General features: G+C 36.4%; 1 protein-coding gene across 1 annotated transcript in view; it reads left to right on the top strand.

Moving 5' to 3' along the window:
- Positions 1–23,839, top strand: part of phkb.L (phosphorylase kinase, beta L homeolog) — a 205,584-nt gene that overhangs the window by 77,730 nt on the left and 104,015 nt on the right. Inside the window, 1 exon segment of the mRNA XM_041590233.1 lies at positions 18,540–18,585. Coding sequence (XP_041446167.1) covers positions 18,540–18,585 — 46 coding nt within the window.

The following is a 23,839-nucleotide window of genomic DNA, read 5'->3' as shown; positions in this document are numbered from 1 at the left end:
AACCAGTCACATTACCGCAGTCGTAATTCATTCATCTGGAACCTCAGAGATGTGTTATTATAATAGAAAATGCACAAATGATTCTTCTGCTACGTTTAAATACAGCTTGTATTTGTGCAGTGCTTTTTGGTCCTGTTGTTTGGCACTAATGTGTTCAACAGCTTATTTGTTACTTAGGGCTCTTACATGTGAGAGTTTTATTTATTTTTTTGTATGCATGAGATGCAGGTTTGAGTGCATCTAAATGCACAAACTAATTGATTTCATTATATTTTTAGAATTGCATTTTTTTTGCAGACGAGTTTCTTTGCATTTTTTTATATGCAGTATGCTGCATTTTTTGTTCTTGACACTCATTCACAAGATCATAAAATTAGAGGGTAAACCGTGCTTGTTTGTGTCTATAAAAAGCAGATAAATGCAATAAATGCATTTTGATGCACCTGAGAAGACACAGAAAAAAAACTGTGTGGAAGAACCCTGTTTAATGTTGTGGACTGTTTATGACAGGTGGAGCTGGTCAAGAATAATGGGGCAGGACTGTTTTTAGCCAGCAAATCAGAAACATTTTTTTAGCCAAGTCATGTAATTTTTAAATGCTTAAAACAAACCACTTACTAAAAGACACTGAACTATGCGTACCTACAGTATCGGGTGTTATAGGTGGTAATGGAAGAGACACAGGGGAGATAGAGGGGTGTAATCTCAAAACTGACCAGCACAACAGGACTATGCATTGCAGAGATCCTCCCTACTTATATGTAAATGCACATTAATGCCAAATTGCATACTTCTATTGTGGTAGGCAATGTTGTGGTTATATCAAAGCTGGTGGGGTTCCAAAAAAACAAATAGCAAGTATTGTTGTATGCTGCCCCTTACCCAACACTCAAATATGTGACCCATTATTCAGCACTTCCCATTCCCTCTCCCACCAAAGGAGCATCTGTATATTACAATTCTGTATATTACAATTATATTGCAATTGTTTGCATTTAGTAGCAGGGGAGTGATGATATCTATTACATGGGTTGATCTTTATAATATATTTATTCTTATAAGTATGTTGGTGTTCATATACTAACATTTTTCTGGTTCAGTGTGCTTATACTTGAAAGCTATTTTTTGTTGCTGGAGAAACACGGAAATATAATTTGATAATGAAAAACATCAGAAGCAGTTGGAAAGCTGTGATGCTCTAAAAACTGACATAATCTGCTTTTTCTATTGTGCAGTGTAGCGTTCTGAATCCCATTTGTGCCTGTGCGCTTTGGAACTGAAAATTATGCATTGGTGGTAGTTTTATCCTGGGCATTTAAATGAATAAATACATTACTAATTCTTCCCATTGTATGTTCTAAAAACAATTCACTCTTCATCATTTTGTCGCTGATAGACATGCCAAGGCTCACTTATAATCCCAAATTCAGTATGCAAAGTGCAAAAATGTATGCATATCTCTATAAAAAATATACATGCAAATATGTTCGCATTAGCGTGTGCATCATTAGACACAAATCCGTTGCTTGTGGATGCAACACTTTGACATACGGCTACACATGTTAGTTTCCCAAGTGCCCATAGTCATGTGACCTGTGCTTCAGTCACTCCTTACTGCTGCACTGCAAGTCGGAGTGATATCACACCCCTCCCTTCCCCCACAACAGAACAATGGGGAAGGTAACCAGCTCCCTGACACAAAATCACAGCTCCCTGCTAGCTATGAGAATACCACTCATTAGTAAAAAGTACCATTTGAGTAGGAGAAACAACAGCTCACCTGAAAGCTTTTTCATCATGAAGTGCTGGCATTTTTTTGAAAGCACATTGCCAGGCACAGTAACCTGAGATGGATGCCTACATACCAATATTGTGACTTAATCTTTGTATCTGGGTTCACTGTACATCTTGTGAGATCTACCAAAATCAGGCTGGACCAGGATTTAATAGTGTGCCAAATAGCACTTTTTGGGCTTGGTTCAGAAATAAGCCTTACTATACATCTATATGTGCACACAAGATTTATGTAGAGGGAGGAAATACTTTAATCCTTGGTTCAGCTGCCAAATAACAAACATAAAGAATTAAAGAATGAATAAGGAATCAATATATGCAATATAGTGGTAAAAATGGGAAGCGGAAAAACAACAATTTTAAATGTAATAGAGATGCACCGAATCCACTGTTTTGGATTCAGCCGAACCCCGAATCCTTCGTGAAATACGCAAATTAGGGGTGGGAAGGGGAAAACATTTTTTACTTCCTTGTTTTCTGACAAAAAGTCACGTGATTTCCCTCCCCACCCCTAATTTGCATATGCAAATAGGATTCGGATTTGGTTCGGCCGGGCAGAATCTGAATCCGAATCCTGCTGAAAAAGGCCGAATCCCAAACTGAATCCTGGATTCGGTGCATCCCTAAAATGTAATATAATTTCTCTCAACAATTTTCTGCATTAACCATTAGCTAATTTTTAAAGAACATACACTGTATTTGTGTTTGCACGTGTTTTGTTAGCAATGTCCCAATCTTAATCTTAATTAATTTCCGAAGACTTTTGTTTCTGAGACTTAAGCTACATAAAGCACACATTAAGGTTACAGGTACTGTAGACTGCTGTTCAGAAATGCTTCCTTGAAACTTTTTGAATTGCGATAATACTGTTGCCAATACTATTTAAGGCAGTGTTCAGTATTTCCCATGGACCCTTTGTGTCACTGTAGACCCTGAAGTCCCTGGGCCTGCTTCTGGTTGCAGCCATTTTTCTCTTGGCTTGTCGCTGCTTACAAGAAAACTATTTTATAAACAATGTTTTGTGTCCCTTTAAGTAGAGAAAATCCAGTTTATAAAGAGTGTATCATTTCTCTTTAAAATGATCAACACAAGATATACTCAAAATATATGAACATCCCAAATGTTTGTTTTTTTTAAATTAGAACAGAACATTAATTAAAGTGGATTTTTTGAACTCCTTACAGTTCTCAGCATTTGTATTTGTCAGATTAATTGATTGAATTTTCACCTTTGAGCTATTTTATGTCTCTCTCTCTCTCTCTCTCTATAAAAAGCAGCCAAAAGATTAGTAGTTTTGCCATGCAGGCCTAAAAAATAATAAATCTAACAGAACAATTTAAACATCAGCGAGCAAGTTCAAAAACAATTTCTAGAAAAAAATACGATTATCTTGTATCATAGAAATGTCCAAGCTAAATCCAATTATTTTCGGCAAGCAAATTGATTGTGTTATTTAAGTGTAGCTGTGAAATCTGTGTTTATTACAAAAAAGACTTCTCAGAGTACGCAAACCTTTTGCCTACAGCTGTGTTGTTGATTTTAGTTTCAAACATTCAAAAGAAGAGAATTTCAAGCTGTTTTTCTGTTGGGCTCTCCTTATCTTCAAGGTGCTAGATGTAAAAGGAAAGTGATGTGCTTTATTGTTGATAAATCATCTGAGTACATTAAAGGTCAAGTTCACATTGACATGTACTTGAATTATGATGTAAACAGTGCTATTTTAAAATTTGCTGCATGTAAGGGATGTATAAAGGGGATATTCCCAATACTCAGATTGAAGGTTGGAGAATCTTTTTTTGACAAGAGACACTTGGGGTACTAGAAAGGAAACAGACAAGGTAAAGCAGCTGTACAACAGGAGAGACTGGAGCACATTGGAACTGGTGTAGAATAAGAATGAATGTAGCAGAATGGGGGTTGTTCACCTTCCAAACACTTTTTTCAGTTCAGTTGTTTTCAGATTATTCCACAGAAATAGACTTTTTCAATTACTTTCCATCGTTTATTGTTTACTGTTTTTCCAGAATCTTAGTTTAAAGTTTAATGTTCATGTCTGGTGTTTCAGTCTGTCAACTCAGTAATTCAGGTCCAGACGCTAAACTATTATAATTTTGCAACATTTAGTTCATACAATTAGTTGATACATTTCTGAGCAGCATCTCTGGAGTATTAGCAACTATTGTATAAATTCTAACAGCTGCCTGTAATGAAACCCAGAGATTCTGCTCAGCAGGGACAAAGATAAGTAATGTATCAACTAAATGTATCAATTTCAAAAGAACAGTTTACAGGGTCGTCGACCCCCCCCCCTCCCAGAGCTACTTTGCATTTTGCACTCCAATATTAGAAATACGGTATCTGAAAACAACTACTTGTTTGAAGGTGAACAACTTCTTTAAAGGGCCATTGTATCTGTGTGTTTGTGTGTGTGTTTTCTTTTTTTAACAGGGGAATACTTATTCTGATAGATTTATAGTGTCGGCTATAAACATTAATGTGAGTCAGTAAAACTTTGAAGTTTGAGAAAATTAAGCAAAAGGGAAATAATAAATGCATTCTGCTTTTAACATTTTAATTAGACCATCAATGTATTGGGACCCTTTAAAGAAAACTGCAGGTATGAAGTGACATGTAGGAGGCATAATGCTATTTATAGTTAGGGGCAGATTTACTAAGGTTCGAGTGAATTTTCGAAGTACAAAAAGTTCGAATTTCGAAGTAATTTTTTGGATACTTCGACCATCGAATAGGATACTACGACTTCGAATTTACTTCGACTTCGACTTGAAGTAAAAATAGTTCAAATATTCGACCATTCGATACTGTCTCTTTAAAAAAAAACTTTGACTTCAATACTTCGCCAAATTAAACCTGCCGAAGTGCTATGTTAGCCTATGGGGACCTTATACAACATTTTTTAAAAGTATTTAGACATCGAATAAAAATCGTTGGATCGTACGCTAAAATAGTTCGATTCGAACGATTTAATCGTTCGATCGAATGATTTTTATTCGACCGCAGGATTGCCAAATTTGCTGAAAAAACTTCCAATTCGATATTCTAAAAATTTTAAAAATGTGAAATATTTGATGAACATGGAGTCTATTGGGAGATGGCTTTCCTGTAATTTGGATCTTTCTGGATAACAGGTTTCCAGATATCGGATTCCATACCTGTATATAAATATTTTGATTAAATATCTGTGCAATTCTAATGAGTTATTTGATGAACCACCAATTATAAATAAAGATCTTACTAAAAAAACAACATTAATCATACTTTTCCTAAGTGATAGCAGCTGGGTGAGAAGCAGGTTATTTATTGTGAATATAATAATCTCTTAAGAAGCATCTGATTCTACAGAGAATTTATTGCGGGCAAGCCTATCCTATCTGCAGAGGGAGTTAAAGGGATACTGTCATGGGAAAAACATTTTTTTTTCAAAATGAATCAGTTAATAGTGCTGCTCCAGCAGAATTCTGCACTGAAATCCATTTCTCAAAAGAGCAAACAGATTTTTTTTTATTCAATTTTGAAATCTGACATGGGGCTAGACATTTTGTCAATTTCCCAGCTGCCCCTGGTCATGTGACTTGTGCCTGCACTTTAGGAGAGAAATGCTTTCTGGCAAGCTGCTGTTTTTCCTTCTCAATGGAACTGAATGTGTCTCAGTGGGACATGGGTTTTTACTATTGAGTGTTGTTCTTAGATCTACCAGGCAGTTGTTATCTTGTGTTAGGGAGCTGTTATCTGGTTACCTTCCCATTGTTCTTTTGTTTGGCTGCTGGGGGAAATAGGGAGGGGGGTGATATCACTCCAACTTGCAGTATAGCAGTAAAGAGTGATTGAAGTTTATCAGAGCACAAGTCACATGACTTGGGGCAGCTGGGAAATTGACAATATGTCTAGCCCCATGTCAGATTTCAAAATTGAATATAAAAAAATCTGTCTTTTGAGAAATGGAATTCTGCTGGAGCAGCACTATTAGCTGATTCATTTTGAATTTTTTTTTTCCCATGACAGTATTCCTTTAAGTTGTGTGGCAGATGTAGTTGCCTGGTTTCCCTGTGTATTTTGAAATGCTTAAAACTGGAAATATTATAATAGATTCTATGCTATGCAAATTTACTCTGTATAATATAAATAACTATAACTGTAAGCAGTGGAATGGGCAGTATACCCCTTGTCTAACATGAGCTTAATGAATTGGTAAATAATTTGATTACCAGCAAATAACCCCCCCTCCCTTCACCATTGGTTGTGATTGTTTTGTAAGCAGGAGTCCATTATGTAGGGGGGGGGGTATCTTTGTACTAGTATCTCATTTTCTACCTGGCAAGAACCAAACATGGAGTAATTTAAATTTTCCTGTTTGTCCTGTTTAGCTCAAGAAATAACGAAAACCATAGTTTTTACATGATAAATTATTATGCCCATGTTAAACAAGGGGTAGACTTCTCCTTTAATACAAATTCATTTTGTTGTTCCACATCAGTTCTTGCCATGTATTGCAGTCATAGGAATTATCCATTACAAAGAGCTATTTGCAGTGTTTTAATGTAATTTTGCACATCTTAAAAAATAGTCCTCAGCCTTCAACATCCATAAGTCACTGTGCGGTCCTTCAAAGAGGTTTCCTGCAATGCACCTTGTTGCATGTTTTTTTCTTCTTCACACAATACCTCAGATCCAGCTTGTTAACCCAAAGGATGCATTTTTAGGAATTATGAGCCACCCGTGATTAGAAATAAACCTTCTCCTTTTTTTTGAGTGTGTGCTGTAATATTTTATGAAATAACAAATTTAAGTGCCGTTTCTGCTTCATTAGCTTCCAAGACAATATGCTTGGGAATTGTTAGATGGCGTTTTAATGTTTCTGCAGAAAGCAGAGACACTTTAGGAACAAATGCGCCTATAAAAGCTAATGTCTTCAAATTCAAAACATTGGGTACAGCATATGTGCCGGGTTAGCACGATTCCTCAATCCCCATACTGTTTTCACATTGTTTCCATAGAATAATAAAAAGAAAATCATTGGTCAAAATCAAATAATAGTGATTTTTAGAGAAGTATGTCCAGAAATGACAGCAAGAATAATTTTACAGTAATATAGGTTTGAATGGAAATAAGTGAGCCTTGATTTTTTTCTACAAGGTTTACCAGCTCAATGACTTTGGGGATATAGCTCTGAATGTTAAATTTGCAAGTGAAAATGAGTGTACCCCAATTCTCCTAATGTATCTGCCAGAATAAAGTACATGGGTTCAAAAATATTTATATTCACCCCACAAAGGGCTACTTGCAGAACTTAAATTCCTGTTATACAAAGTGGCTGCTGCCAAATACTAAAGAACATTAGGATTTGGGGTAAGAGCATTCTGAGAGCATCTTGCATTGGTTTAGATGAGCCTTCCTAAGTACCCCAGAAAATATTCACTTACCGCAATGTGCGAATCATTTAGGTTAATTGATTCTTACTTTCTTTCTTTGTTTCCTTTACTATAAATGCCAGAAAGAGCTCTCCTTAGTCAATACGCCTGTCATTCACACACAATATCTTTTTAAAGAAGATAAATATGTTGCTGTTTTTATAAACTAGCATATTAATGGCAGAAGCCTATTGGTAAAACCTCCTAATGTGGATAAAAATATATCTGGGTCAAGGTGGCTGTGTGTGCGTGTTTCTCTCTCCTGTACAGAAGGCAGGGTTATATTTATGCTTAGGAACAATTTTCACAAACTCACTGACTGGTTTGTTAGGGCAAATATACCTGAATATATTTCTTACCTACTCACCAAACCAGTTGTTGCACATCTCTACAGACCTATTCCTTACCCTTACCATTTCACATACTCACTTTCAAGACTTTCCTTGTTCAGCTCCCCTTCTCTGGAATCCCCTCCCACACACTGTCAGACTTTCTCCAAACGTTCTACCTTTTAAAGGATATTTCTTTAGAGAAATTAAGTTTAAAAAAAAATGTTGCACCCCACTGGCAAAATAGCCAAGGTTGGAGACAGTGATGGTCATTTATCAACACAGGGCAAATTTGCCCATGGGCAGTAAATCATAGCAACCAATCAGATTTCATTGTTCTACTTGCAGATGGCTTTAAAATGCTAATCACTGATTGCCCCATGGGCAAATTTGCCAGTGTTGATAAATGAGCCCAGTGACTTATCACTTAAGAATTAAAGGTCAACGGTTTAAATTAGAACTAAACCTTAAAAATGAATATGGCTAAAAATGCCAAATTTTATATATTGAACTTATTGCACCAGTCTAAAGTTTCAGCTTCTCAATAGCAGCAATGATCCAGAACTTCAAACCTGTCAAAGGGGTCACCAACTTGGAAAGTGTCTGTGACACTCACATGCTCAGTGGGCTCTGAACAGCTGTTGAGCTAAGCTTAGGGGTTGTTGCAAATTATCAAACAGAAAATGAGGTTTGTCCTGCTGTAATATAAGCTGATGCTATAGGGCTGATTCTTAAATTCTGATGCTAGTTGCACTTGTTTCTGTGCTGCCAGGTAATAATTATCTCTATTAACAGATTTATATTGTGACATTTATAGTCTTATGTGTACTGTATATTGTGAGTGAATCCCTAAGCAGTGAATCAGCAGAAAAGAAGATGTGGAGCTACTGGGGCATTTTTGGAGGCACAGATCTTCCCTGCTAAAGGGCTGTGGTTGCCTTGGGCTGGTGCAGAAACCCAAAACATAATGTACAACATTTCTAGCCTACATCTTTAGTTAAGCTTAAAGGTCCCCATAGACACAAAGACTTTTCTATGGCGAACGACCGATTTTAGCGAAATCCGACCAATCTGTCAAATTATCGTGAAGTTAGTGGGAATCGAACGATTGTATATCTTATGATTTTTCGTCCGACATCTGTCAGAAAATTGATTAATCAATTTTTATTGGTCTCAGTGCAATCTATGTTCGCAGATTCAAGCAGGCAGCTACCCTCCGTTTTCCTGGCAATATCTCTTGAAATGGTCTTTTTACTTGATGGACAAATCGTACATTTAAACGATCGTTTTGAGATAATCGTGGTCTCACGATAACGAAAAGATCTTTTAAAAATCTTAACACTTATGACCTGCTTTAGTCCCTCTTTAAGTCTGTACCAGAAAAATACAGACATGAAATTAAGGGTTGGAAATATAAAAACAGTACAAGAATGATTCACTGGCACTCAAAGGCTGGCACAAGAGGTACTACCCCGAAACATTGCAATTTTCTGCATATAAACACGCAAGCGTTTATCCCTGCTTGCACCAGCCTTTGTTTGACAAAGGGATACTACCCAGAAACGTTGCATTTTTCTGCAAATAAACACGCAAGGGTTTATCCCTGCTTGCACCAGCCTTTGAGTGCCCGCAAATCCTTCTTGTACTGTTCGATTTGGAGGGTGCCGACCCCTTCATCACCAGGCGTCGCTTCAGAAGGCCAGGGTGTGCGAGCGGTGCCTCTTTTCCTGAATTGGAAATATAAAAACCCAGGACTGATTTTGTTCAAACACTTTAACACTAAGCACAGAACATAGAAATAAACAGCAAAATAAAGTTCCGATATGTTCCTTTTCTGCAGCTGGTCTTTATACAGTTATAGGTACATTTATTTTGCCAGTCTGAAGCAGCAGAGCATCTTGTAACATAACAAGGTCCTGAGTTCTACGCAGCATACGTAAAGCAGTTGGTGGATTGTCATGGGTGAATGTCTGCCCCTTACAGTAATGACATTCAGTAATTTTAAACTTTTATCTTACTGTTTTTAGGTTCTTGCCTGAACATTTTTTGCTCCTGTACTAAAATGATGCATGTTATCCATGTGAATGGACACAGTTGCATAAGCAGCGTAATAGAATAGCAACCATTGTATCCTTTCAGAACTGTCACCACTGCTGCTCCTATTTATCTTGCCTAAACTCACAGGCAGCCCTGCATCTTACACAGGCTCTGCAGCAAGCCAGGAGCTCAAGTCCTGAATATTAATCTCCCAAACCATCCGGAAACAAAATAATATGGCTGACAGTGTTTTCTCTTCATTACCATTCCAGCACAGCTCTACTGTGGGATTATTTATTAAAATTAAAAACTAGCCTTGACACATTAATGATTTATCATCTTAAAAGTGTTGCTGGTGTTCTCTATTGTGGAATAAATTTTTCCTAGCCATTCCAGTACTCCTACTGTCTTGGCTGCATCCTGATTGGCTGTGGATGTGTTTAGAATCTTAAACTGCCCTCTGCTGTCTTTTCAAAGGGATTCCGGAGAAATAAAAAAAAAAAAAAAAGATCTTCTCTGCCTGAAGATTTATGTGTCTAATCACGTCGTTTGGAAAATAAAGTAGGCAGTAGATGATGAAATATGCTGGACATGTTCTTACATAAAAAAATACTAAAATGAAATTATTTGCAGAGAACCATTGATGTACTATTAAGTGATCAATTGATAGAAAAATAAATCCATAGTGCAGCTCGTAAGACACACAAGAACATTTATCTCTTTGAAATAAATAATATAAAAAGGAAAGGGAAAAGCTGCAGGTACAATGGACCACAGCTTTTAAATGAAGATTTGGAAGATTTTCACAACAATTTCCGGATGATTAAATAAACTATTTTTAGTATGTCAGGTCCTAAGCATTCCAGATAATAGATCCTATACCTGGTGCTGTACTTCAAATAGGTAGTGTGCTGATACTAACTATACACTTCCCTCAGTTTCTGTTCTTTTGCTCTTCTATGTGAGAGTATGAATGTTGTGCTAGAGGGTCAAACAAAGCTGCGCCTTAAACAGACAAAACCCTGATAGTTTGGCTTGTCTTTCTTTGCTTTGCTATGCTATAAATATTTCCTTTTAATCTTGTCCCCAGTGCGATTATTATTAATCTGCTATAACTTCTTAATCAGAATCCACTTGATTCTTTTTATCCCAGCCTACTTTCCACCTTGCACCTAACCTTATATAAGCCTAGACCTTTTTTCTTCTGAGACTGACACTCAAAGGAGAAGTATTATTCTTGGTACTAAGAGCCTTTGCCCCATAGAGATTGCATTCTTCTTACTGGTGTGTAAAACAATGACGAGGTCTCGGTGAGCTGACAAGGAAATCAAACTGAGTCTTAGGGGTCGGTGTTCAGTTATCAACATTACAGCTTTACTCTGAGTTTAGTGTCTTGACAGCTCAGCATCATTTCAGGCTGCATAGCACATCATCTTTCAGTGCTACAGCAAACTCAGCAATAAGGGAAAACCATTAGACCGCGAACAGCGAAATGAGTTGTGTGTACCTCAGTTGAGTAGTATTCATTGTATTGCCAGGCATGGATCTTTTAGCCAATGTTGAATTCTAATGTTCATTTACAGTTGTTTGCAACATTACTAGAAAGGTACTCTGCATGATATTATTCATTATATTTGTAATTTCATAATGTTTTCATGTCTTACTAAAAAAGTTAATCATTTGTTTTATCATAGTAATTCAGAGAAAGCAATGAGACATTTGTTTTGTTTTTTTTTGACCCATCAGAGCGTATAATTGGTGGTGTTCGTGCACTGGTTTACCTATGATAATGAGTGCTGTTGTCTTTTATTCTGTCAAGATAGAAATGTCGGCTCGCACACCCAGGCCTTCAGTCAGGATAGCCAGGTGCTCAATGCTGGAGGGATCGGCACCCTCCCCAAGGTCAAATAGTAGAAATACACTGGCACACACGGCAATTCAAACAGGGAAATCCCTTGTGTCTTTATTTGCAGAGAAGCAACGTTTCGGGGTGGTACCCCTTTGTCAAGCATTCTTTGGCATTCTTTTAGAATGGTACATTATGTTCTTGTGTTAACTCTTGCTTATAGTGCTATTTCTCAATTTGCCTTGTTTCTTTTGCCCTTAATTTAACGGTTTCCCCTGTATGCTGGGAAATGCTGTGAATGATTCCGTATCCAAATGCAAGGGTCATCAGTCAGTTGCAAATTTAGGCATTCCACAGGCTGCACTGTAAAGTTCAGTTTTAAATTATTAAATTATTAGGATGTTACGGACTGGTTAATTCTTAGCAATTATTACTATCCTATTTTGCATCTCTCAATGCAGCTTAAACTGCTTCCTGCAACTGACCCTTGAAACAATAACACCAAAATATTAATATCTTTGGTGATACATTTTTATTGTCTACTACAGAGGCCCACTCCTATTTATCTTACATTCTGACAGCTGTTGAAATTCCAAGAGTTGGAAAAAGTTAATCCATTTAAAAAAATCATAAAAAATAAAAGACAATTGTATTAGGGTATCTAACAAACAGGTATGAGGCCTGTTATCCAGAATGATTGGGACCTTGGGTTTGCCAGATAATAGATCTTTCTGTAATTTGAATCTTCATACCTTAAGTCTACTAGAAAATCATGTAAATATTGTATAAACCCAATAGACTCATTTTGCTTCTAATAAGGATTCATTTTATCTTAGTTTGGATAAAGTACATGGTACAGTTTTTATTACAGAGAAAAATTAAATCCTTTTTTTTTTTTTTTTAAATGTGGATTATTTGGATATAATGGAGTCTATGGCTCCCTGGCTGACCTACAGAAGCCTGTCACACAGTTAATCTCTCACCAAATTCAACTCAGAGGTCCTAATATCACCCTTGGGAAAAATTTATAGTTAAAACCCCACCTATTCTCCAATTTCCTACACTACACTTAGCCCATATTATTTTGTGATCATAAAAGACAGTACCCAGAATATTTTGTTGTACTTGTTTATTGTTCTTGTTATTATATACTAGCATATTTGCTTTACTGAGAAATATGTGCCTTTTTTTATATCTCTGCAAACTTGGATTGTCCTGTATTTGCAGTCCCTGGACCATATCTGTCTCTAGACAAAATAAAAATATAGAAAAAATGTCTATGGGAGATGAACTTTCCATAATTCTGAGCTTTTTGTATATCTGGTTTCTGTATAACTGATCCCATCGCCTTACAAGTTCATTTTAAGGTGATCTATTGTTATTTTTTAATTAAACACATAAAACATCCATTGTACAAGCAGATGTAAACCATGCTATGAATCTTGATAAACTACTTTCCCATGTGCCTATAGTGAGAACCAGAATTTATTCTAATACTCACCTAAATGACTGCTCTAGATTTATGTTTGTGTATGAGAATGAGTATATGTATGTATTTGTATAAAATAAAAATGGAGAAACCATAACTGTAATTGCTGTTTCCCCCAGTGCTTGTGACAGGTGCTTATTGCTTGAAAATGCAGCGCTGAGTATTTTTGTTTAAGGAAGTGAATGTTTCTGGACACCAGGCATCTGCAGGCAATTCATTTTGTCCCCCACCCATGGAGATTCAACCCCTTGGGCAACAAAGCACTTTAAATTGCAATGTGTCCCATTACCCTAACCCATTCAGTTCAACGGGAACATTTCTGGCAGCAAGAACATTACAGTGCATAAAGCTAAGTAAGAATGACAATCATTTTCAAAGAAGCCTCTTCTTTTTACACTGATCTACATGACTTCCTTAAAATCAATAAACAGCTTGTCAAATATACCAGACCTTTATGTAATGATGCCCGATGTTCAGATGATGTGGTATACGTATATTTCTTTTCGCAGCTTGATAAATAGGCTTCTACAAAGTATCATTCCTGGCCCTGAGTCTCTTATTTGGTTTGACACTTCTCGCTAACATTTATCAAGAACTTGACATATCAGCACTTGTTACATTTGCCAGAAAATTGTGTTTTTTTTGCCTAATCATGCCAGCTTAAGCTATAGTACTACATTAGGCAGTGCCTTTCTTATGAGGTCACTAGAAGCCCTAGAGAATTGGGTGTTATTGATTGCCTTCTCCCATACAACCAGTTTTCTATTGGTTCCAATTCCATGTTGTTTACTAGTCTTTTATGATGATGTTCTAGAAAAAACTAACCACAGAATAGAGATTCATCTGCTACTCCGAAACTATGTTGCATGGTGCTCATTTCTACTTACTGTCATTACCTCCTGCTATTTAAAGCTTGCATATTAGTACATTGACTCTCAGTGGGTGCTGAGTGAAATATGTTTTCATGTTAAAACGTGAAATGTTCTTCTGTGCATTTATAAAAACGACTCTTTTTCTTAACTGTGTTTTTTTAACTTTTCTATCTTTCTCTTTTTGCTTCTGAAAGGGATATTAAATACTTTGGAGAATCATATAGTTGTCTTTGCTGGGAATGACATTTTTTTATTTCAGTTTTTTTTTTGGTTCCCACTCTTCTTTTCCTTGCTATATCAACATTTATGGGAAAATGCCTTACCTGCCTCATGACAGCAGCACCCCTTCAGTTGGGCCTACTCCACCTGTAGTGCCCGCTGGGAGACCAGCATCACTGTGACCAGAATCCTCTGGAGTCCAGCAATTCCCCCCCCCCCCAAAGTCCCGCACGTACCTATTTATCTGCCATTTTGATTTTCTGCCTGTTGCTAGGGTAGTTTGTACAGATGACATTTTAAGGCTAAGAGGTGCATAAGAAAAAAAACATTTAAAAAAAAAACCTTAATTTAAGAATTCACTTACGAATTAATTGAAGATTGTCTTAGAATATTGCTGTCTTGAGCATACAACAAGTTTATTATAAGGTGAACTAATCCTTCATGATTTGGTAAAAATGCCCTATACCAAACAGATTCATAACCCTAAATGTATTTACAAAAATATGCAAGTGAAGAATATGTAAGCAAATGCATTATGTTTAGTTGTCCAGGCTATTAAAAGGGTCCTCCACCTAAAAACTATTTTTGTATTGTGAAAGAAAATGTAATTCTAAGAAATTTTAAAGTATACTTTAATTACAAATTGATTTTAGAGTTATTTGTAAATGTTAGGGATGCAGCCGAACCCCCGAATCCTTCGTGAAAGATTCGGCCGAATACCGAACCGAATCTGAATCCTAATTTGCATATGCAAATTAGGGTGGGAAAGGGAAATTTTTTTTACTTCCTTGTTTTGTTAGAAAAAGTCACACGATTTCCCTCTCCATCCCTAATTTTTATATGCAAATTAGGATTCCGATTTGGTTCGGCCAGGCAGAAGGATTTGGCCGAATCTGAATCCTGCTGAAAAAGGCGGAATCCTGGCCGAATCCCTGACGAATCCTGGATTCGGTGCATCCCTAGTAAATGTATATATTATTGATAGAAGAATATATCTGCATATTTAAATCATTGTACTACTGGCTCTGAAGTCTGAAACAGTGTTACAAGCCAACACTCTATGGCAGCATAGAAAGTGCAAATGTGTGTGTGTTGTTGCTTTTTGCCCACTGCCTTTCTCTTTTGCAGAACTGGTGCAGGCCTCTGTATTCTGTTTCACAATTTAAGGGGTGACAAGTCTGTAACAGAACCCTGTCCTTATTGCCTGCCCTATAGACTGGCCTGTGCCCTGCAATACTGTGATCTGCACCTCATGATAATGCATAGTTTTGCTTTTCCACACCAAAATTTGGTTCATGTGTCTGCACTAACTTATGGGAGCACATCGGCTTTGCATAGTCTGTAGTAAATGACCCCTATAGAGGCGAACAGATTCCTGTTTGTTGTTTTAAAAGTCAGACCCAATTGCAATTACATTTACATTAAAACAACTGAAACAAATGTATTATAGAAAGTTGCTCAAAATGATGTTATACACTATATATATTATATATATATTATACACTTGAATTTTAATTCACTTGTGATCAATACAATTCTAAAAGAAACTCTGGTTTTAGTTCATCTCAAATTTTTTTTTTATAATTTAATTGAAAGTAGTACAAGAGTGTAGCTTATGCTCACTTTAATAAATATAGTACGGCTGGTGATTTCATCCCTATACCGAACTTTAGAGCCCTTACATATGTGTAAAGCTATTCAGAAGGTTCTCTGGACCTTAATTTATACATGAATCAGATGGGTCACATTCGAACATGTAACCCTTTATAATGGGGTAATATCTTTGCGCACAATATATATAGGGATTTTAATGCTTTCATTATCTTGAATATGCATTCATGCTTTTCTTCTGTGATATGTCAAGGTACATCTCTGAGCTTTCAGCTCTCTGTCTCTAACAATGACATTATGCTTACATTATTTACTACAGCTGTACATCTTTTCCAGTCTGTGCGGTTGGGTGCAAAAAGTGTTTCCATGTACATAGTTCGATATTATCATATACATCTGAACAGAAATCAAGATTACAAATATTTTGTTAAACTGTGGAATTTACTCCAGAACAAAACCCTAAGGGCTCTTACACACAGGAGTGTTTTGTGCATTTGATGCACATTGGAGACACAGATTTTTGCACACCTGAAGGCATCAGCTATTATATTGGACCTGTTTGTACTTCAGATTTGCATTTTATTGCAGCTAAGTTTAATTGCTTTTCAACGCAACATGCTGCATATTTTTGAGCTTGACTAATGTTTATAACACAATTAAATAGAAAGATGCTTGTTTAATTCACAAAAATGCACTTAGTTGCGTTTTAAAACCTATGTAAATACTCTATGCGAGTTTTGAAGAACTTAGAATGCATTTTTTAGACTCGCTAGAAAACCCATTAGAGCCATTAGAGCCCTAATACTTGCCAGCAAATTAAAAATATTTTAAAATTTTCAGGCATGATGCAGTGATATTAGGACTGAATATGTATTAGAATATTGTTCAAGGTGCTTCTAGATAGCCCTTATCTCTTTTTTGAACTACCATGCTGGGGCTTCTTGGAACTATCTGCCACCTATTGAGTAAAGTGGCCATTGAAGATGAGTTCCTTCCCACCATCAATGAAGTAAATCGCTGATGGGAAACCATACAGGTTTTCTAAAGATTCCCCTCAAGGCGACTTCAGATGGCCAAAGTTACTGGTATGTTTTCCCACCAGTGATGCACTTTATTGCCAGTGCAAGAGCATTGGGAGGAAATTAGTCGCCAGTGCTAGAGGAGATTAATAGGGGGGTGACTAATTCCCACTGCGATTAATTCCCACTGCGATTAATTCCCACTGCGACTAATTCCCACTGCGACTACTCCATTCTCTTATTTTGCACTGTAAACATCCCCAACCTTAGCTTTCATTTTAATTTCCTTATATTATTATAGTGTACACAGTAGATAACGTTCACACCATCTATCAAGTTCAAACTTTTTGTCTTATTGAAGCCTGTCTAACTGCTATTTAATCCAGAAGAAAATGAAAAACCCCATCTGTAGCCTCTGCAATTTGCCTCAGAGGGGGAAAAATTTATTTCTGACTCCAAGATGACAAAAAGACCAGTCCTGATATCGGCTTTATTCTATATTACTAAGCTAATTTTAGTATCCTGATATTCTGCAACCTTCTAAAAAAGCATCCAACCGTATGTTGAATTTGTCTAATGTATCTGCCAGTATAATTTAAGTGAGAGAATTGCACAGCTTTGCAGCTCTCATTGTAAAAAGAAAATCTTAAGAGGAAATCTTTTTTTTTTTTTTTAATCTGAATACGAATGTCCTTGTGTCTGCTGGAAATATTTGCCGTTTACTTTTCACAACTTGGCCAACCTTTCCTCATAACTGAGACTATCCATACCCTTTCAAGTTCAGTTGCTTTTCCTGTGGACTTTATTTAGTTTCAGCTAAATATTCATATTCTACATGGGTCCTTGCCAATTGGTTGCAGAACAATTACCCTCTGTACCCATTAAGCATTTTTAGTAAAAGTCAGTAACTTGCTGGCTCTTGCTACTGTTGCCTGGAATTTCCTGCTACAGCTAAGTTCTTTTTCCATAAATACTCCTTGTCCTTGAAGGATTTGCCAAACTTTATTCCATTAAGGGTAAAAGTGGCTTGTATATTTATAAAAATGATCCTTTAGCCAGTTTTCTATCCAGTTACTAACAGCACCACCAGTACCAACAGACATACATTTAGAAAGCTAACTTGATATGTCCTTCCTAAAGCCATACTGATTACTACTCATAATACCATTTCCAGAACATAATCTTGAATGTGATCCTTTATTAAACCTTTCAATAACTTGCCCACCATTGATGTCAAATGTGCAGACCTATCATTTTCAGGTTGAGATCTTAATCCCTTATAAAACATTGGTATTACGTTGGCTTTACTCCAGTTCATTGGTACTATACCAGATGAAAGGCAGCCGGAGAAAATCAGAAAAGGTGGTGTAGCATCTACAGAGCCTTCTTCCTGGGATCGCTGCATGTAAGGTTTATACCTGCAGCAATGAATGAGGGCCACATATTTTCAGATGCTGGGGCCATGGGAAATCAACATAAAATATATGTTCTTTTTTTGTTTAATGGTAACAGAGGAAATATGCAAGTAGCAAATGCAGAAAAAACATTGCAGGGCCATTCCATTCCAGAGCCCTGTCTGTTGGATCTCCTTTGTGTGTATATGTGGTATTTGTTTTATAAGTTTAGTTTAGAGGAAAATCTATCACTTGGAATGTGTTAGGGTATCATATATTTTTTTGTTTTCTAACAGAGCAAACCACATTTTAAATTTCCGCTCACAAGTCCATCATGTCTGACAGCAAAAATAGTTTATTGGCAGGGAAACTGTGGGAAGCTTTTAGTGAAGATAAAACCACATCACTGCCTCTGGAATAATTGTAAAAATCTCTCCCATAATCTCTACCATAAGGACAATACTACAAATAACGGTGTTTTGGGCTCCAAGCTTCATGAGTTCTACTATTTTATCCTTGGCCTATGCTGCCTTAATAGCATTAAATGTGTTAAATTGTGACAAACCACATGGAATTTTTTCACGATTTAACTCTTTGCGAATAAAAACTTCTGTGCAGATGGATACATTAAGGGGCATATTTATCAAGGGTTGAATTGAAAATTTGAATTTGAATTTCCAAAATTTTTTTATGGTCAAAACTGTCAAATTTGACTAGGGAGTTATCCAAATTCAGTTTGTTTTTTTAAAAATTTCAAATTCGATTTTGGAGATTTATCATACTCTGGCCCTTCAAGATTTCAAATTTGACTATTCACTACCTAAAGCTGGCCATAGACGCACAGATCCTATTGTACGAATCTTGGATTCGTACGATTTTCGGATCGTGTGGGGAGTGTGCCGACATCTTTCGTCCGGGGGAGATCCCGCCGGAGCCCATTGCACATCGTAATCGGATCGTTTGGCCATATGCCCGAATGTTTAGATTACCCCCGATATAGCCATGCTCGTTAATGGCATATCGGGGAAAGATCCGCTCGTGTGGCGATGTCGCCAAACGAGCGGATCTTTGCGTCTATGGCCACTTTAAAACCTGCCAAATAGCTACTTAAGTCAATGGGAGAGGTCCAGGGATCAATTTGTAGATGTTTGCAGCCTTCCTGACATTCAAGTTTTTTTCTGAGAAAAAACTGGAATCGTGTTTGATTGGATTCTAATTTGATTTGAATGTTTCATTTGTTTCAATTTGTCCGAGATTGAAAAATTAGATTTTCATAATAAATTTAGATTGGATGAATTCATGGGAGTTTAGGGGAGTTTTAAAAAGATGAATTTGAAATTTGACCTTTGATAAATGTGCATCTAAGTTTCAGCTTTCATAAGAGCTCTCTCATGATAGTGCCAGTGCAGCTGTCTCATGCCAATTACCTGTTTGTGGATTCCCCTTGCCTAACCAGTGCCTAACATTATATGCTTTAATTGGTTAACCCTTTTAAACTGAATTATATGTCTATTTAAATTGTATATAATTGCATATATTTTTATGCCTGCCATTCATATAATAACTGCATCAAGGGGTAAATAGTGTTTAGATTTTATAATAATTTTGCACCCTGAAGCATTCACTATAATACCTCAGATATTTTAAATAAGGTTCATGGTGTATACGGTGTTGTGATATTACTCTCCTCCATTGCAGATCAATAGAATCAATAATATGCCTTCAGCATCACAATCCCTGATTACCAAATCAACTAATGAATTAAGCTCCTTTAAAATCATTGCAAATAGTGATGCCTAAAGTTTGTAGTAGGAATACCAATTCTTAAATTACACATGCATAAATATACTAAATAAGAATAGTATTATTAAACAGTGTGTATATCAGGGTTTCTTACAAAGCAGATCAGATTCAATGCAGCCCTCATTCAATATCAAGTATATATATATATATCTGAAATATACAAATACTCTTATCCCACATAAATCAAGAAGGACCGTATTCTACAAATGAATCTAGAACAATTTAAATTTCACTGTTTTAACAAACTCAGGTCCAGTAGTTCTTATTACAGATAGTTCCTTTTAAGCTGATCAACCACATAGTGTGCCCTTAGCCTTAGTGGGTCAGATTTCATAGGTATTTAATACAGTGTATATTTACATTGCCTCAACTAAAACCTCCTTATCGCTTGAAAAGCCAGTGTTAAACAATAAAATGTTGCCTCTTATATTTCCGTTTTAGAATGAGAGCAGGGACATGAGCACATCTCTGCCAGTACCTATAAACCACACTTCAGCAGCTTAGTCAACAGTTTCACCTCTACAGCATTAGCTTTTTTATGTGTATATTTACATTGGCTTGTTTATAGCTTAGTTACTTTAGTCTCAAGTACCCAATAGTGACCTCTACAATTCAATTTGTCCTACTGTAATGAGCGACAGATTTATTCATTCTGCCAAGTTGATTCCTGTTAAATAATGCATTCTGAGTCAACTGTTATTGACTATTTCAGGCCTGGAAGTGTTGATTGTATGTGTAAATATTTCTATTGCTTTTTGTTTTGTTACAGTTCTGTTGGTTTGCAACATGTGACAGATTTAATTATGTTTCAATCCAAAGAAATCCTTAAACAAAATATCATAATGTTGTAACTTTGAAAACGACGGTGTTTTGAATGTTGGTGTTCCTAACAGTATTTTTAACATTTCAGTTTTTATTAGTACAACTTTCCCTTTACTGTTTTTCTGTATTTTAGTTCCGACGTTGGCTCCTTTCAGCCATATCTGTACTAAAAAGCATTTATGTTGCAATCTCTATGATATGAAAATTTTTAAAAATTGTAATTATTTGTTTATAATACACAAAAGCCATGAAAATCCTGTAAATTATATCCTTATAAACGGTGAGTTCTGATGTCATCAGTTATAAACGGTGAGTTCTGATGTTATTTCTGTCACATGACTCACTGAAATTTGTGTATTATAATAAATAAAGTACCCCCAGTTGCAAAATATGAGGATATTAGAAGTTACCTCGGAGTTCCATGACCTGTATAAAAACACTCGGCCTTCGGCCTCGTGTTTTTATATGGTCATGAAACTCCTCGGTAACTTATAATATCCTTATATTTTACAAGAGGGTGTACTTTATTCACTATATAATGGAGTCTATGGGAGAATGCCTTGGGACCTGGCGTTTTCTGGATAAGGAGTCTTTCCATAATTTGAATCTCCATACCTTAAGTCAACTAACATATCATATAAACATTAAATAAACCCAAAAGGACTGTTTACCTCCTATAAGTATTATATCTCAGGATCAAGTACAAGGTGCTGTTTTATTATTACAAAGAAAAAATAAATCATTTTTAAAATGTCGTCTATGGGAGATCATCTTCCTCTAATTCGGAGCTTTCTGAATAAGGGAATTTCCAAATAATGGATCCCATACCTGTACCTTGTTGTGGCAACAGAATTATTCTGAAAAACTGTAACATTGTAAAAACATGGTTTGTTGCATCAATTTGTGGCACTTAAGTCTGATGTATGGAATTCTTTAGTAGTTTTCTGATATTATCATATCATTATCATATTTTGCACTCATGAATTGTACACATGTGGGGGAATGTAATAAAAATCGCTAACGGAAAAACTATTCGCAATGCGAAAAGTTATGCCTTTGCGCGAACAAATTTTTCTTTCTGCGAATTTATTATAGCTTTTGCGAGCCCGGAAACTGTTTAGCGACCACTTCCGACAGTGAAAAACCGGTTGCGAATTTTATAGGGATGCACTGAATCCAGGATTGGGTACGCGATTCGGCCTTTTTCAACAGGATTCGGATTCGGCCGAATCCTTGTGCCTGGCCGAACCGAATTCGAATCCTAATTTGCATATGCAAATTAGGGGTGGAGAGGGAAATCACGTGTCTTTTTGTGACAAAACAAGGAAGTAAAAAAACAATTTCCCCTTCCCACCCCTAATTTGCATATGCAAATTAGGGTTCGGATTCGGTTCGGTATTCAGCCGAATCCTTTGCTTAGGATTCGGGGGTTCGGCCGAATCCAAAATAGTGGATTCGGTGCATCCCTAGAATTTTATAGTTTGCGCCAATGCGCCTTTTGCCAATGCGCCTTTTGCTCCAAAAGATTACGACACCTTCAAGCACTTCTTATGAGTGCGCAATTAAAATTCGCAATGCAATAACAGTTTAAGGAACAATATTACATTGCGAGATGTGGATTTTTAATCTTACTGGTGCGAATTGTTTTGCTCTTTGCGACTTTTATTACATTCCCCTGATGGACTTCTGTATCAGACTTCCTGTTTTCTTCTTAAACCTTCAGGGCTTGGGCTTGAACATGCTCAGTTTGCTCCTCCTGCCCTCTCTGCTGTAATGTGAGTTCAGAGTTATTAGCAAGCAGAAAGACTCAGGCAAGAAGTGATTTCACAGCTAGCTAATATGGCAGCTGCTATCCTAAACAAGCATCTAGAGCTGTTTACTCAGGTATAGAAAAGCATTCTAAAGAATAAAAATGGTTTTCTAGCTTGCACTGTTGAGGCTAATCTATTGGCTATAAACTGCCTTGGTAGCTTTTCTTCTCCTTTAACAATTTGAAGACATTTACAGTATAGCTAAGGCTTTTGTTAATTTTCTAAATTCCCTTTCCCGATGGAACTACACTTTTGTTTTAATGGTCCTAAACAATATGTTGGCGCAGTGACCAACAAGGCTTTTTCATGTTTGTTATTTATGGTTATTAATGAGTGCATGGCAGGCTTTGATCCTTTTGTGAGAAAGTGTGAGTCTATAATGCTCAGTATGTTGTCATTCCTCAGCCTATAGAATAGCAGAGCATTCCATCAACCTTGGGAATCAGATTGAAGAAATGTGTTTCAAAGCAGCAGTTTTGTCTCTTTGAAGTCCTGTGCTGCTGTCTGTAGGAGCGAAAGGCTTTTGCAGATGGTGCAATGAGAGATTTTTAAGCAAGAATTTCTGCTTTGAAACCAGCTATGTCTATTACATGAAATAGTCTGAACTCTCTAGTGTGCAAAGAAAGATCATTTTATGGTTAGATTCAGTCTTAGAAGTTGTTTTTTTCCTGAGAAAAGATGAATAAAGCAAATCCAAAATGTTGTTCAAGACAGTACATTTCAACTTCACACATTGTATGCTGGGTAATGTAACTTTTCACTAACCCAAAACATTGGTCTTTGGATCATGGGCATAATAATATTTATATTATATGGTATAATAAAGTTTTACTATGCTTCCAGAAAACCTATTATTAGAGTCACCAAAAACTAAACTGCTGGTTGAAGGCAACCGTAAGATTCCTTTTATACAGTTTGGGATCCAGACATTAAAGGCAAAATATCAACCATAGTTTTAACACTATATGGCTCATTTATATCATAAGTGCAATGTGTGAAAACTCCTCATGGTAGGTGTTGGTTCCAGGGCTACCTTGCATACATGTGCCTATTACTATGCACGTTACATTCAGTGCCCAGTTCATCATCAAAGGCTGAGTGCATTTGGCCTTCGCGCAAGGCATTTGTTTGGGAGCAAGAAGTTTGATTAGTAGTTTTTATTCATTGCACTTGTGTTCATAAATTAAGTTTTATGTTACTTGCAGTCAGGCTGTTTCGTTGTAAATAATTTCAAAAGGTAAAAAAATAGGAATTGATTATACTCACTGTGATGTCAACCCTTTTCACACATAAAGAGGCTACTCTGTTGGACTTAAATTCTCCAAATTACTGGCTATTTGCAGATGGGTAGGGATGTAGCGAAC

This window comes from Xenopus laevis, chromosome 4L (assembly GCF_017654675.1).
Source record: "Xenopus laevis strain J_2021 chromosome 4L, Xenopus_laevis_v10.1, whole genome shotgun sequence".
Taxonomy (NCBI): Eukaryota; Metazoa; Chordata; class Amphibia; order Anura; family Pipidae; genus Xenopus; species Xenopus laevis.
This window is presented reverse-complemented; position numbering and strand designations above follow the sequence as displayed.